The 14640-nt window shown below is 42.2% G+C and overlaps 1 protein-coding gene and 1 long non-coding RNA gene across 8 annotated transcripts in view; one reads left to right on the top strand and one right to left on the bottom strand.

The window, feature by feature from the left end:
- Positions 1–2764: 2764 nt before the first annotated feature.
- LOC131203041 (uncharacterized) lies at positions 2765–10400 on the bottom strand. Its single transcript, XR_009156290.1, has 3 exons — positions 9898–10400; positions 3374–3465; positions 2765–2950 (listed from the first exon to the last, which is right to left on the bottom strand). It is a non-coding gene; the product is annotated as an uncharacterized LOC131203041 (long non-coding RNA).
- The window catches only part of PPP3CA (protein phosphatase 3 catalytic subunit alpha), a 226447-nt gene continuing 221434 nt past the window's right edge, over positions 9628–14640 (top strand). Inside the window, exons 1-2 of one of the 7 annotated variants that reach the window (XM_058192880.1) lie at positions 9628–9976; positions 10902–11420. In XM_058192880.1, coding sequence (XP_058048863.1) covers positions 11363–11420 — 58 coding nt within the window. In that variant the 5' untranslated portion in view covers positions 9628–9976; positions 10902–11362. Of the gene's footprint in view, positions 9977–10465; positions 10598–10656; positions 11428–14640 lie in introns of those variants that run through there. The other 6 variants (XM_058192881.1, XM_058192887.1, XM_058192883.1 and 3 more) reach the window with 6 other exon arrangements.

Here is a 14640-nt window from a genome sequence, read left to right as displayed (position 1 = left end):
ATATTAGATTTATGGTCACATGAAACCATATTGTGGGTCTGGTAGGCTAGCCATTGAGTTATATGAACTTAATTTATCAGGTTGTTGGTTCCTCGCCTAAATTCTTGTTTTAAGAAGGGGAAAATATGCTAATCATTTTTACTGGGCTTAGTCCTGCTTATTTAAAATTATTTGGCAATGATATGGTTCCAGGTCTTGTTGGGTCCTGAAAATGTGAGTTCTGAAAATCCTGCTATACGAAAGATATAACTAGATCTTTTATTCTTTAAAAAAAAAGTAAAAGAAGAAGAAAGCCTAAAATCTAGATAAGGACTTTATCAGAGTCTGTATATATGTAAGTGTGAGAATCTCTGCATATATTAATTTTGTGAACCAAAAGTAAATTTATTATTGGAACTAGGGTCTAAAGTCCACTTTGATTAGAAGCATGATTTGTCATTCTCAGTTGGCAGATATATAATAAACAAATAGTACAGCACGGTAAATAAATTCTGCAGTGATTATATATGCAAAGCAAGCATAGCAACCAATCACTCCAGAAATATTTGGGGAGGTATTGATATCACGGAGCTATCCCCCAAAATCCCTTTTCCAATCATTCAGTTGTGAGTTCTGGTCATACCAGTGCACAATATATATGAAGGCTGAAATCTTTTGTATCAACATGCATCACTTCAAATGGTTTCATTGAAATTTGATATTTTAAGGCCATAGAGTAGGATTAGATGAATAAATATTTGTAATATTTATATTACAAATATATATTTATATATATATATATATATATATTAAAAATGCCCTTTTAATCTTACTATACCAAGTGGTTTAATGTCAGTAGCAAACATTATTTAATGATCAATGAACAATCTGCCAGTCTGGCTCTCAGAAGCAAACATGACTGCTTAGCCCCCAGATAGCTCATAAGTAAATTTAAAAATATTGCTCTCAAAAACCAACTTTAAATGAACATTGCCCATTTATTCTTATTTTTCTGTTCTTTGTTCTTTAACCACTGCCCTATCCATGAGCGACACCTCTTCTCATCTGTCAGTTTGCACGGAAGATATTAGTCAGAAATTTTGCTAAAGGCTTTTCAAGGTCCAGTACATGTTTGTTAACAGCTTCAAAAATAAATTTAAAAAATCTAAAAGGTTAGTCAGTCAAGATTTACTTTTGCAGGAACCCTGCTGGTTCCATTTCACAAAGCTTATTCTCCTATATGTTTATTTATTTATTTATTTTTAAAAAAAATACGTTTTCACATGTTACCAAGAACCAACATTAAGCTAAAAGGTGTGTAATTTCCTACATCTCTCTGATCCTCTTTTTAAACTTCCCTCCCCACACCTACAAACAAAAACTGTAAAGTTGAAATGTCTACTTTCTAATCCTTTAAAACTCCCTGTTTACGATCCGGTGATCCCTTAATTCAGGGTAGAGTTGGGGCAACTGGATGGAGCTGAGCATTTACTGGCTGGCCGGTTGCACATATTTGTTGCAAAATGGTATGGTATATTCAGTGGTGGGAATCTCCCGGTTTAACAACCGGTTTGGTGATCGTGCGCGTCGCGTGAGTGCAGAGTTTGAAGGAATCTTCACTTTCGGGTTTCTTTGGAGGAGTAACACAGCTGATTCGAGCGGCAATAGGCTCTGCCGCGCGAATCAGCTGAGGAGATAAAAGGTAGGAAAATAGCATGGGTGGGTAGGTGGCCCATCTGATCGTCGGGATGAACTGGTTTGCTACCAGCTGATTGTCAGAGCTACCGGTTTGCCCAAATCCAGTCTGAACCGGTAGAATCCCACCACTGGATATTTTAATTCTTAGAATAGATAAAAATATCAACAAATAAAAACACTGGGTGCTCTCTGAGTTTGGTTGTCTGCTGACCAGGTAATTTCATCAACGCTAGTATATATGTTCAATCCTGAGCTACAGATATTCTCCTCTGTTGCAAATATTATTATCATTATCACTTGTGATAACTGCTAGGGCAAACGTCTTTGCATGTACAATGTAAGTAGCTGTCTTCACAACATTTATGGGTTAAGTCTCTTTCAGTTCAAAAATGCCAAGGATAAGAAACATGGTGCCCACAGACTTGGCAGTAGTACCGTCTTATGGGAGATATAATTCCAAAATATCAAAATTATAACATAATGTATAAAACAGTGTTTAAAATAGATGATTTTCCCCCCATCTGTTCAATCGTGTCCAGTTCTTGGACACTGCCTGGATAAGTCTCTGTTTTCTTGGCAAGGTTTTTCAGAAGTAGTTTGCCACGTCCTACGGCTAAGAGAAAGTGAGTAGCCCAAAGTCATCCAGCTGGCTCCATCACTAGGGCAGGATTATAATTCACAGTCTTCTGGTTTTTAGCCTTAACCAGTACACCAAACTGGCTCTTTATTATTTTTCTTAGTTTTTATTTAATTTTTCTCTTAATTTTCTTTAAACAGAAAATGAAAAATCAATAATTATAAACCTTGAAAAATATATAGGGTATTTAATGAGGTTGGCTGTCTTAGCCACTTGGACTTTCTATAGCTAAGACATATTCCTTTTTGCTACCACTTAGTAATGCTGAATTATTTCTATTTTATTTTTTTATAGAATTGTACCAGTATTCACGCAATTCTTTATTCACAGGGAATGACTGCATTGAAACAAATGCAACCATGCAAGCAAAATAAAATTGACATTTACTCACATCCAGTTATTTTCAATGCTTAGCTCTTAAACGTCTAAGCATAAATGTGTACAGTTTCAGATAGATTTGTAAATGCTGAAGCATCTTTTTCCCTGCAACAGTTTCTTGATCTGTAAAAAGTATTATTCTTCATTCTTAGAATAGCTTTGCCTTTTGCAATGGGAAACTGCAGATTGGGGAACTTGAATTGAATTTGGCCATATGAAATTAGAAACACAAGGAATTTGCAGAAGCTCTCAGTGTACCTGCAAAGCAACCAGATAATGATAATCATCATCCTAATAATACTACGAAGATGGCAGAGTAAGAAAGATAAGAAGGATAAGTAATAACACTACAGCCATATTATATAAGAAAATACACACAGACATTAGACAGCACTGTGTTCAGCAGATTGAAGGTGTGAGGGAAAAAACTGTCCCTGTGTTTAGCTGTTTTGGCATGCAATGCCCTGTAGCACCATCCTGAGAGGAGAAGTTATGTCCAGGATGTGAGGGTTCTCCAAATCCCTTCTCACCCCTCTTTCTGACCCATGCAATGTGCAGGTCTTCTAAATTTCCTGAAATTTGCTCAACATAAAAAAATCAGATTTTGAACCCATTCAAATCTGAAATTAAAAGTGTTCAAATGGAACAGGGGACAGACTTGACAAATCCATGGATTCTTACCTGCTGTCCTGGCTTTCTGGGCTGAGTTCCCAGCTATTGGTTCAAATCACATTTCCTCTGTGATTTGCTGGTTTTTCATAGAAATCTTTGACCTAGAATAAATCAAAGCTAAGTTAACCATGGATGGTTTACTTACTATGTAACAATCACAATCTGATCATTTTCACTCATCAAGGAAAGAAGCAACCTGGAATTAAGGGGAAACTTCCAAACAGTGAGGACAATTAACCAGTGGAACAGCTTGCCACCAGAAATTGTGGGTGCTCCATTACTGGAGGTTTTTAAGGAGAGATTGGGCAACCACTTGTCTCCTTTCATACCAGGTCTCCTGCCTGAACAGGGGGTTGGAGTAGAAGACCTCTGAGGCCCCTTCCTGTTAGTCTGTTATGTTGAAAAACTTCCATGGCAGAGATTCACACAATTTTTATAGATCCACATCTATAAAATCACCATCAGTCATAAGCATAACTATTTGTGCTATCATGTTACATATCACATCCAACTGAATTATTAAAATTATGGAACTGTTTCCAATATAGGGGCAAAACATGGGTCCGAGGCATGGAACCTCCTGAATTCAGTCTTTATCTAAATGAAATCACATCAAAATCATATTACAGTTTACATCCATTGGCATGCAATGAGCCATCATGCAATCATGGAGCCAGAGATTTTGATGCCACAGTGGTGAAAAGATTTGACTCTGAAATACACTTTTGTTTTAACATGACATCTAAATGGAGCCCTTATCAAATTGGATATAGCAAGCTATATATAGTGAATCCAGTGCTAGAAATCAGGTCTTCCTGAAATTAACTTTTCCCACAATAATTCTGTTTATTTGCTTGTTTATTTATACAAATAATTTATTTGTTTGCTTGTTTCATAAGATTTCTTATACATCTATAATAATAAAATAAATCCTGGAAGTTTGGCAGGAAAATTCCTTTTTCAGAAAAGGCAAACTGAATTTCTTCCTTATATTAAGAGCTAATTCTACTGGAAAAAAAGGTTTTTTTCAGAGCTACACATGAGCTTTCAGAAATAATTGTAGTTAATCCATTATTTTCATTAACTTGCCTGAGTACCATGGAACCAGCTTAATCTATTAGTGCCTGATAACAGTTCTTCAATTAAAAAGAAAAGAAAGCAGTATTTTATTCCACTTTCTGCCAAGATTCTGCCAACTTGAAGGAACTGTAATTTACCTTTCAAGAACAGTATAACAGTCTTAAATATTTTCTAAGTATATCTTGATCTTTCCAAAATTAGCGTCATAATTGAAATGATTAGCATCATTTTGGAAAACTTTATTTACTTATTCAATTTATATGGCCACCTATCTGAAAGATATGACTCTTTGCAGGTGTGTGATGTCTTGCTATAAGCTACATTACATAGCAATGGAGTTGCTATGTACAGAATAAAGAAATAACATTCAAATAAGTTCTGACATACTGTTCTGCACCTTCATATTGGGAACAAATACAGCATTTGCCCAATTTAACTCCATAATGCGGGTATTCCAAAATCTCTTCTGGTTTAACAAATATATCAGAAGCATTTAGAAATAGGCCATTTGGAAGCAATTATTTTGTACTTCAGAGCTCAAGATTACAGACTAATGATATTCCAACTTTTTATTCCTAAATTATTGTAACTTTTCATTATCTTAATAAAACCGTTCAGTTGTTTATATATTGGAATTGTAGTTTAAGCTTCCCTGTTTCTGTATGCTCCAATAATTTAAGTTTCAAAAGCTGTTAGTATATTTGGTCTACATTAAAAGATCATCAGATATTTAATTGCATATTTTGCATTAATAAATAACATCAGTTGTAATTCTCCAGCACTGTGTTGCAGGAACTTAAAATGACCTTTATATAGTGGAAAAATTACTGAACTTTCTGGAGTATAAGATGCACTCCCCCCACAAAAAAAAAGTGGGTGAAAATTGTGGTGCGTCTTATACACTGAATGTTGCCAAAGCCCCGCTCACCCGCTGGCCCCCATTCTTCGGCCATTTTTGGCCTTCATGTGTCGTGTTTTTGGCCTTCGAACGCTCCATTTTAGACCTGTTCCCGGCTGCAGGGATCACCTCAGCATATCGCCGCCAATCGCCTCCTCTGTGTGTCACATTTTTTGGCCTCCGTGCATCGTGTTTTCAGCCTCCACACATCCGATTTTTGGCCTCCGTGTGTCACATTTTTGGCCAGTTCCAGATGGTGGGAATTGGCAGTAGTAGGGATCCCCGCTGCCTGGAACCGGCCAAAAATACGATGTGCAGAAACCAAAAACGTGACACACGGAGGCGACAATGGGCTCTGGTGATCCCTGCAGCCTGGAACAGCTGATTGGTGCTATTCCGAGAGGCTGATCCAACTGCCAATCAGCTGTTCATTCTAAATCAGGCTGCGATAACATTCTGAAGCTTACCGGGCTGTTTGTTGCTTGCTGCAAGGACACTAGCTATATTAATACAAATGGATGCTGTTAGGCAGAGGCAGAATTTTTTTTCATGTTTTCTTCCCCAAAAACTAATGTGCGTCTTATATTCCAGAGCATCTTATACTCCAAAAAATATGGTAAATAATGGTTTAGCAAAGTAACCATTATTTTTTGTTTCTTTTGTTACAATACTGAGTATTATTTTGGTATTTTTGTTACATAGCGAGTACCATCATATGCTAATGATGTCCAGCTTTATATTTCTGTCTCTGGGAAATTAATGTTGTTGATGCCTGTCTCATCACCTGGAAACTGCTGGAATTTGGAACAATGGACTTCAGAAAACCTGAATGACTTTGGATTTTGAGAACATCCAATTCCAGAGACTTACCACCTCTTGTTCTGGATAACATGGCACTGCCCCAAACAGACTTTGTGCACAATCTGGAGATCACCCTCGACTCACAATTGCTATTCAAAGAGCAGGTGGAAGTCACCACCAGAAAGGTGTTTTCATAACCTCATGTTGTACGCCAGTTGTGCCTGTTTATTTATTTATTTATTTTTGTCACAACATCATATAAAAAGGATTATACAGTATATAAACATATAGACTGGGAGGCTCTAGTATCATTCACTTATGCTGAATCACTTCCCAAATGGATTATTGCAATGTGCTCCATGTGCCAACCCTTAAGAAGCACCCTGGGAGGTGCAGCTGGTCCAAAGTGCAGCAATATGGGCAATTTGCATACTGGTTGGTTTTCAGTATGCTTCTGAGTTCACTTCAAGGTGCTGCTAATGACTTATAAAGCCTTACATGCCATGGGATCAGATTATCTAAGAGACCATCTCTCTACTTACATATATCCAATTAGGTATGTAAGGAAAGGCATCTTTGATTCCAATCTACTAGGGAGTGCCGCCTGAAGGGTTACAAAAAGATAGCTATGTCTGTTGTAGCACCCACCCTATGGATTATCTTATCCCCAGAGATCTGACTTTGCTGGCCTTTCAGAAGGCGCTGAAGACATGGTTTCACCACCAGACTTTGGGATCTGATTGTGGAGCAGAATCTGTTCAACATTCATAATGTGAATGGTTTCTCATACTGGTTGATTATGTGCTGTGATTTGAATACAAATTTTAAAGTAGTTTTATGTGCTTTTATTTTTACCTTTATTTATGTTATTGTTGGTATTTTTAACTATTATGACTTGTCTAGAAACATGTAAGATGGCTAGCTATACAAATTGAATGAATGAATAAACGAATGTTCATAACAATGCAGCTCACACAAGATATGTAGCATTTCCTAAGAAAACAGTGGTCAGATCTAATAAATTTAAGAGCATTTTGCAGCTGCTGGGAGGAAAGCATCTACACAAATCTAGGCACTATATGCTGGTTTGTGACATGGATCTAAAAACTACATATTTTATTATTAATAATCCATCAGTACAGATGTGTTGTACAAACTGGTGAATGTGGGAGAGGGGAGAATGACCTATAAAAATCCAGAGGATTAAAAAAACCAAAACCTCAGTTCCTTGTTTTTGGGGTCATGGTAATGTCTTTAAGCTGAAGGTCCATCACTCAAAAGTGAGCAATTTATGAGCTCAGATATGTGTTTGGAAGTTAGTTTAGAGGAATACCCTGAAGAAATCGAGAAAATCCACATTGAAGCACCTGGAACCTGGACCTGGACCCGTGATTTGCACTGCAATTTTTTTACTTTTGCTCTCTGATATTTGGTGCTGCAAATTTTGCATTATGAAGGAGCTATGAAATACAGTCTTTAATTATTTAAGTGATCATAAATATGATATACAAAGTCCAGTTTGGTATAGAACGCTTAAGGCACCAAGCTAGAAACTAGTAGACTATGAGTACCAGTCCACTCTTAGGCATGAACCCAGATGGGTGACCTTGAGCCAATTATTCATTCTCATCACTAGGTAGAAGGCAATAATAAACTACTTCTGAAAATCTTCCCCCCAAAATTTGCAGGGACTATTCAGAAAGACCTCAGGAGTCACTCTTTACTCCAATGCACAAAATAAACTAACAAAACCAACATAAATACATACTGTGTAAAAGAGAACCCATAACGAAATCATCTAAACTTTTTTAAGAATGCATTTTATCATAGTTGTTCTCCATTGTGATTTTGCTGATTTAGCCCATGGAAACATGTGATGTTTGATTCTGCAATGGCTCTTGTCTGATTTTTCCTTATATGAAATCAAGCAAACTTTCCTTGTATTCATGTTTTGTGAAAAGATGATAGCACAAACCATTGCAGCCATGATTATTTATTGGCAAAGGCAGATTCATTATGTGCTTGGTGTCAAATGAATTCCATATAAGAATCTTGAGAAATAAGGGGATCTGTACTTTAGATAATATATTTTCCCAAAACATTTAAATAGCAGTTGGCACTCAAAATCATACATATTTTATATTCCTTCCATTATGAATATGTGATCCGAAAGCCAGTTTTGCCTAATGGTTAAGGGGCTGCCTAGAAATCAGGAGACTGTTAGTTCTAGTCTTGCCTTAAGCCTGAAAGGCAGCTCAGTGACTTTGGGCCAATTATTGTCTCTCAGCCCAACCCACCTCACTGGGTTGCTATTGTGGGTAAAAGAGGATGAGGAAGGAGCATTAGGTATGTTCACCCCTTGAATTACTTATAAAGTAATAGAGGTGGGGTTTTTTTTAAAAAAAAATCTGATAAAATCCATGACCTAACAATGGATTCTGATGGAACCACATAAAACCTCTGTGAAATCAAAGGGATGCATGAAAAAGACTATTGTACCATTTTTATAGCAGAATCAAAGATAATGAAATCCATGGCTGCAATAATTCATTTTTTGTGGGTGGATGTGTTTTTAAAATACTTGGGTACCTCTCTAATAAAAATCTTATATCAGGAATTTCTGTATGTGCAATGTAGAACTGTGGTGGCACAGTGGTTAGAATGCAATGCTGCAGGCTACTTCTGCTGACTGACTGACTGCAATTTGGCAGTTCGACTCTCACCAGGCTCAAGGTTGATTCAGCCTAACTTGTCAACGGTTTTCGGAAGTGGCTTGCCATTAATTCCTTTCTGGAGTTAACTGGCCCAAGGTCACTGAATTATTTGGCTTTAACTCAAGTCTCTAGCCTGATGCCTTAACCACTACATAAACCGGGTCTCCTTTACCAATGCTGTTTGCCCCTTTATTTTGATACTATCTACCATTTTGATACCAGAAGCACTTCCATCAGTGCAAAATCTGTTAGCTTTATCAGCCATTACCTGGGCGAGAAGGCAGGAGACTGGCAATGGTCAGAACAGGGGAAATAAGAAGCAGAATAGGAAGTACAACGAGGAAAACAAATTTCACTCTGTCAGACTTAGCTTTCTGCTGAGTCAAGAGTGGGGAAATGCACTTCCCAAATTCAGCAGTGGGGAGAAGCCGCTTCGGGGGACGAGGGCCACGTTCAATATGTGCTTCACGTGTGATAAACTTTGCGCTTCCCCCCAAAGCGCGGTTCTAAAATAAACCAGCTGGAACATACGCTCGGATTCAAAAGGAGTCTCCTTCTAAATTCACACAGCCGTGCGTGTGCACCGAGTCCAAAATTCCAGATTAAAAGACATTATTGGCGTCACTGCGAGCACGTGGTGTTTGACGCTTGCAAGAAGGGGAAGCTCTCCTGACAGAACAGCCATCGATCAAGCTTCGCAATTATTATTACAAAAGAGCCGGGGGAGGAGAAAGAAGAAAGGGGGGGGGAGGAAGAGAGAAACAACAACAACAGCAGCCGCAGCAGCAGCCCGCTCTTTCATCCTCAAGAGCTAAAGCGGCTCTTGCCCGCCTTTTCCAGAAGAGCAAAGGCGGCGCTGGGCGAGAACCAAGGCAGAGGCGGCCGAGCGCGAGATGCAGGAAGTCCTCCAGCCCCGAAGGGAAGCCTGCCAACGCTGCCCTCCAGCCTCTTTTTTCTTTCTTTCGCTCAGGTTGGCCGCAACACCGCGTGGAGAGACGTGTCTGGAACGGCTACAAAGGACACGCAGGCGCGACTCTCACCCCGGTGCTTCGCTTCCTCTTCTCTCCCCTCCCCCGCTTCAGTCTTTCTCGAGCAAAAGCGGTGAAGAGTGACTGACAGGTGACTCGAGACCGCCCCCCTCGCTACCGATACGCACATTCTATATACAGTACTGTACAAGTTTTCTCTCGCCGACTGCAGCGGCCTTGAAGCTCGCCGAGTTTGGCCGGGGTGGGGGGCAAATATGAGGCGCCAAAGGATGTTTCTCAGCAAAGACCCGATCACCTCTCGCTTCCGCAGAGAGGCGCCTCTCTCGGGAGCCGCAACAACTGCGAGCTGCCGCCTGCAGCAAGCCTCCTTGCGTTTTTTGTCGTCCCCCCCCCACCTCTCTTCCCCTTCGCCGGAGGCGTAGCGCAAAAAGGGCGCCTCGCTCTCTCTGGGCTGCCGCTCAACCAAACCTTCCATGGAGGATGCCACCCCCTCCTCGCCTCCCTCTGGTACCAGCTGCCCTCCCACCTCCCTTGCCATTGGTGGGGCGGTCGGGTCTCGCTTCTCCCGCCGGCAGGAGCCCTCCTCTCCTCTCCCCTCCCCTCCGCGCCCGCCCGTTCCAAAAGGTGGACGAGCGGCACTGCTACGCCAGGCGGCTGCGAACACCTGGGAAGAAGGGCAGAGGCGCCCGAAGGGGCGGGGCTTCTTTTTGACAGTGATTGGCAGGTCGGGCTCCGGCCAATCGTTGCGGAGGTAGCGCTTTTGGCAAGGCAGGCGGGCGGCGCGAGAGGAAAGCTTGGGCAGGCGAGGATAGGGTGCGCCTTGGACTGAGCGGCGCTCTAGTGGCTGGGGTTTCGTGAGTGAAAGGAGAAACCCTGCGAAAGGGGTGGCGGCAGCGAAAGAGGGAGACGACGCCGAAGAGGAGGAGGCGGCGGCGAGGAGGAGGAGGAGGAGGAGGGCAGGGCGCAGCCCGGAGCTTGTACAGTGGCGGCAGCGGCAGCTCGTCTCTTCTATGCTGCTGTTGGACTGATGCGTTTTTTCCCTCCCGTTCTTGCAGCCTGCTGAATAACCTTCCGATCTTTCGCTCTGCCAGCTCTCGCCTTCCCTTGATTGCAATTGCTCTATCGTCGGCCCACATTTCTCATACGAGAGAGAGAGAGAGAGAGAGGCGTGATTGACATCTCGAGGGGGCAAGGAAGAGGAAAAAAAAAATCCGGAGGAGGAGCGGTGGTGGTGGCGGCGGCAGCGAAAGCAGGAGAAAGCCGAGCCAAGGAGAAGAAGGCAAGATTGGACGCGGCAAGAGCAGCAGCAGCAGCGGCGGCGGCGACGGCAAAGGCGTGAAAGTTGAACCGGTCCTGAAGTCGGGGCGAGAGACGCCGATCGCCTGGCTGGTTTTTCTTTTTTCTTTTGCTGCTGCAGCCGCCGCCGCCGCCTTCACAAGCTTTGTGTCTGCTGAAGGGAGAAGAGAGAGAAGCGAGCCTTCCCGCCACCTTCCTCTTCTCTCTCAGGTCGCTGGAAATGTCGGAACACAAGGCATTAGATCCGAAGATATCCACGACGGACAGGGTGGTGAAAGGTAAGAGGTGAGCTCGGCGCCCGCGGACGCCCAGCCGGCCTCGGGAAGGAGCCGGGGTGTGGGGGAGGGCCAGATCCTGTCTTTGGCCGCCTGCTAGACGGGCAGGCTCGTTCCCGACCTCCCTTTCTTCTTTTGCGCTATAACTGGGGGGGGGGGGAGGAGCGGGGAAGCGGCGGGGGAGGAAGTGTGTGTGTGTGTGTAAGAGGCTGGCATAGCCCGGGCGGTGTGTTTATTTACTGTGGCTGCGGTTGCAAAATGAGTAAGGCGTATGGAGGCGGAGTGGGGGAGGGAGAGCGAGGGAGAAAAGAAGAAAGGAAGAGGTCTAGTTCGAAATAGGAAGTGGGTGACTGGTTAGGACTCTGTTGAGGGGGGAAGAGGAGGAGGAAGAAGAAGAGGGGAGAATGACCAATAGCTGGGGCGCGCTACATTACCGACGTAGGCGGAGAACGGCTTTAGGTGCAGAGGGAACACCTAAAGGGGACGTTGCTGGGGCTCGATCGGCAGGAGCTTGCGGGGGGGGTGAGGTGGGGGTGCAGCTTCTGGAACGCCCCCCCCCCGGGGTTGTGGTCTGCCTACGGCTTGAAACACACGTACACACGCTCGCGCGCGGGCACACACACACACACACAAACAGCGCCTGTGCTTTTCTCGCGTTGCAGCAATTTCCCAGCCTCGGCAGGGTTGCGCTGGATGTGCCTTGGGGGGGTGGGGAGGAGGTGGGTGGGAAGGAAAACCCTCCGTTGCTTTCTTTGCGCCTGGAAGATCCGGAGGAGGAGAAGGAGGAGGAGGGAATTCGCACCAAAACTCCCTCCCTATTTATCCCCCACCTCCCAGTTCCTCGGGGCATTTCCATCTTCTCCCCGCCCACTTTTGGGGTGGGTCGCTCTCTTGAACGCGGCGCACTTCTGGAAGTCTATTTGGGTTCGCTGCCTGTGCAAATAGGCCTCTTTGTGTGTGTGTGTGTGTGTGTGTGTGTGTGTGTATGCAGCTAGGATTTGACAGCCGGATCTCCTCTCCCAACATATCTGCTTCTCCCCCCCCACCCCCACTTCCCTACCATTAACGTGTTGCTTGATATGTATGACAAGCTGGAGGCAGTGACTGAAAAGTCATGGAGGGGAGGTGCCTGGTGTGGGAGGAAGAAGGGAACACGAGGGAGGGGAGCTAGCTCCCCTCTGTTGCTTGCCCTTTTTGGCCCATTGTGTGATTTTTCAGAGGTGCAAGAATTCACCTGTGCAAATACAACTCCCTCCCTCCCTTCCCTTCCTTTCCTTTCCTCCTTCCTTCCTTTTTAGCTCCCCCCACCCAACCAGGAAATGCTGATATGGTAACAGGCAAGCTTATGCTGCAGTAGCAACAAAAGAAATCATAGAGTGGTACCATCTTATCACTAGCTAGATCCATCCTGTTCTGGGTGAAAAATCTGCATTTTTCATCCATGCATCTCCTGACTACTGCAGTTTAAGAGATCAACGCAAATGTTCGGGTCCTCCAGCAAAGGAAACAGAATAGAAAGTGATACAGTGCTTCCTGCATAATTTTTTATTTTGCATTCTTCTTTTTCGTACCCTAAATACATCTCCCAGAATTTATTGGGTGGACTTTTAAATTCTCTAAGGCACCTCCCCAACTTTAGCTTATTTCAGTAGGGTAGGATGGGAGACTACCAGAAGATTCTGTGGCAGTAATCTAGTTTGTTAGACTAGGAAATCAAAACACAAGGAATGAAGGGGGAGGGTGGGAATGAACACTAGAAGTAGGTAATGGTAAATTATGTTCATGTTGTCAGAAAATTTAAATGGATGTGTCCATGCAGTCATCAGTTTAACTTAACTCAAGGGACATTTTATCTTCAGTATACCTAGGATTCTAGCCTTATCTGATTTTAAATTTATTTTTTCCCCCAAGTGAGAATTTGGGAATTATAGCAAGTGGGTTGTCTTATTCCCCATGAAACAAATATCAGCATTTCTTGTTGCTTTGGTCAGGTGGGGAATATGCCTGCATGGTGAAAACAGTGACTTGTTTGGCTTAGTATAGCTTCCCAATCTGAACATCTTCCAGATATGAACTCTAGGTTAGCATTCTTCAATAACCGTGACTGAGAAAAGTTTTAACACTTGAATGATTAGGAGAAACCATTGGTTGAATGGCTTGGTTTCTTTAATTAATCCACCTACCCTATCCTGTAAACACTGGTTTGTAATATGTTAGGCAAACCCATTGTTGTGATGGGTTAAGCATGCTGTGGCTTAATGTGCAACAACTGAAGTTCTTTTATAATGTATTTGCTCCCATTTTCCTCAAAAGGGTTGGAATCAATGGAATTTGCAAACTTCAAGAATAATAATGGCCAGCTAGAAGGCATCTATCTAAGCTGGTGTGAATATTGATATAATGTTATTGGTTCTCCTGCATCTTAATCCTAATATATGATTATGCCAGCATTCCAAAGAAAAAGAGTTTGTCCTTTAAAGCTCTAGGTTTTTGGTTTTTTTTTTAAATCAAAGCCTACTTATTTAGGGGAAACCAAGTTCCCTTAAGCTCAGCGGAGTGGTCTGAATAAACATTCATGAGATAATATCAGAACCTGTATTTTAACTGAGCAAATCCATTGATCTAAAGCTGCCTGCTTTCTGATCTTTAATATCAACTAAGTCTTCCATTTTCAAAGGTCTGAATCAGAGCATTGTATGAACGTTGCATCCTTTCATCTTATCAAAATCTAGAAACCCTGAGGTTTGAAAATGGAGAGCTATCTTAAGCGTTGTGGAAGATTCCCTGCAGTTTTAGGTAGAAATTCGATAGGCATTCCCTGGCAGATTTTTTTTTTATTGCATTGATTAGCTATGCCTAAATGTGCTGTGTTTATGGACATCACTTTCTGTTTGCTAAAGCAGCAACATTGAATACTAAGGGGAAATTCTGATGTACACCTATCTGGGGGCAAAAAACACTGTTAAATCACTAAGGCATCCTTAGCGTAGGATTAGATTCAAAGTGAAATAATTAACTTGCCGGAACTTTCATGTTTATTTTCTCATTTAGACCAAATGAACTTGTCATTGAAAAGGCGATTTTGATATATTGTTTCTCAGTTTATAAAGCCTGTTTAAAAGGTAACTACGGTTTATATATCCAACATTAACAGGAACTTATGCAGATTTTGCAAGCATTTTTTTCCCTGTAGCGGATACGAGTCCATAATTTGTTAAGTGTT

This window comes from Ahaetulla prasina, chromosome 8 (genome assembly GCF_028640845.1).
Source record: "Ahaetulla prasina isolate Xishuangbanna chromosome 8, ASM2864084v1, whole genome shotgun sequence".
Classification (NCBI taxonomy): domain Eukaryota; kingdom Metazoa; phylum Chordata; class Lepidosauria; order Squamata; family Colubridae; genus Ahaetulla; species Ahaetulla prasina.
This window is presented reverse-complemented; position numbering and strand designations above follow the sequence as displayed.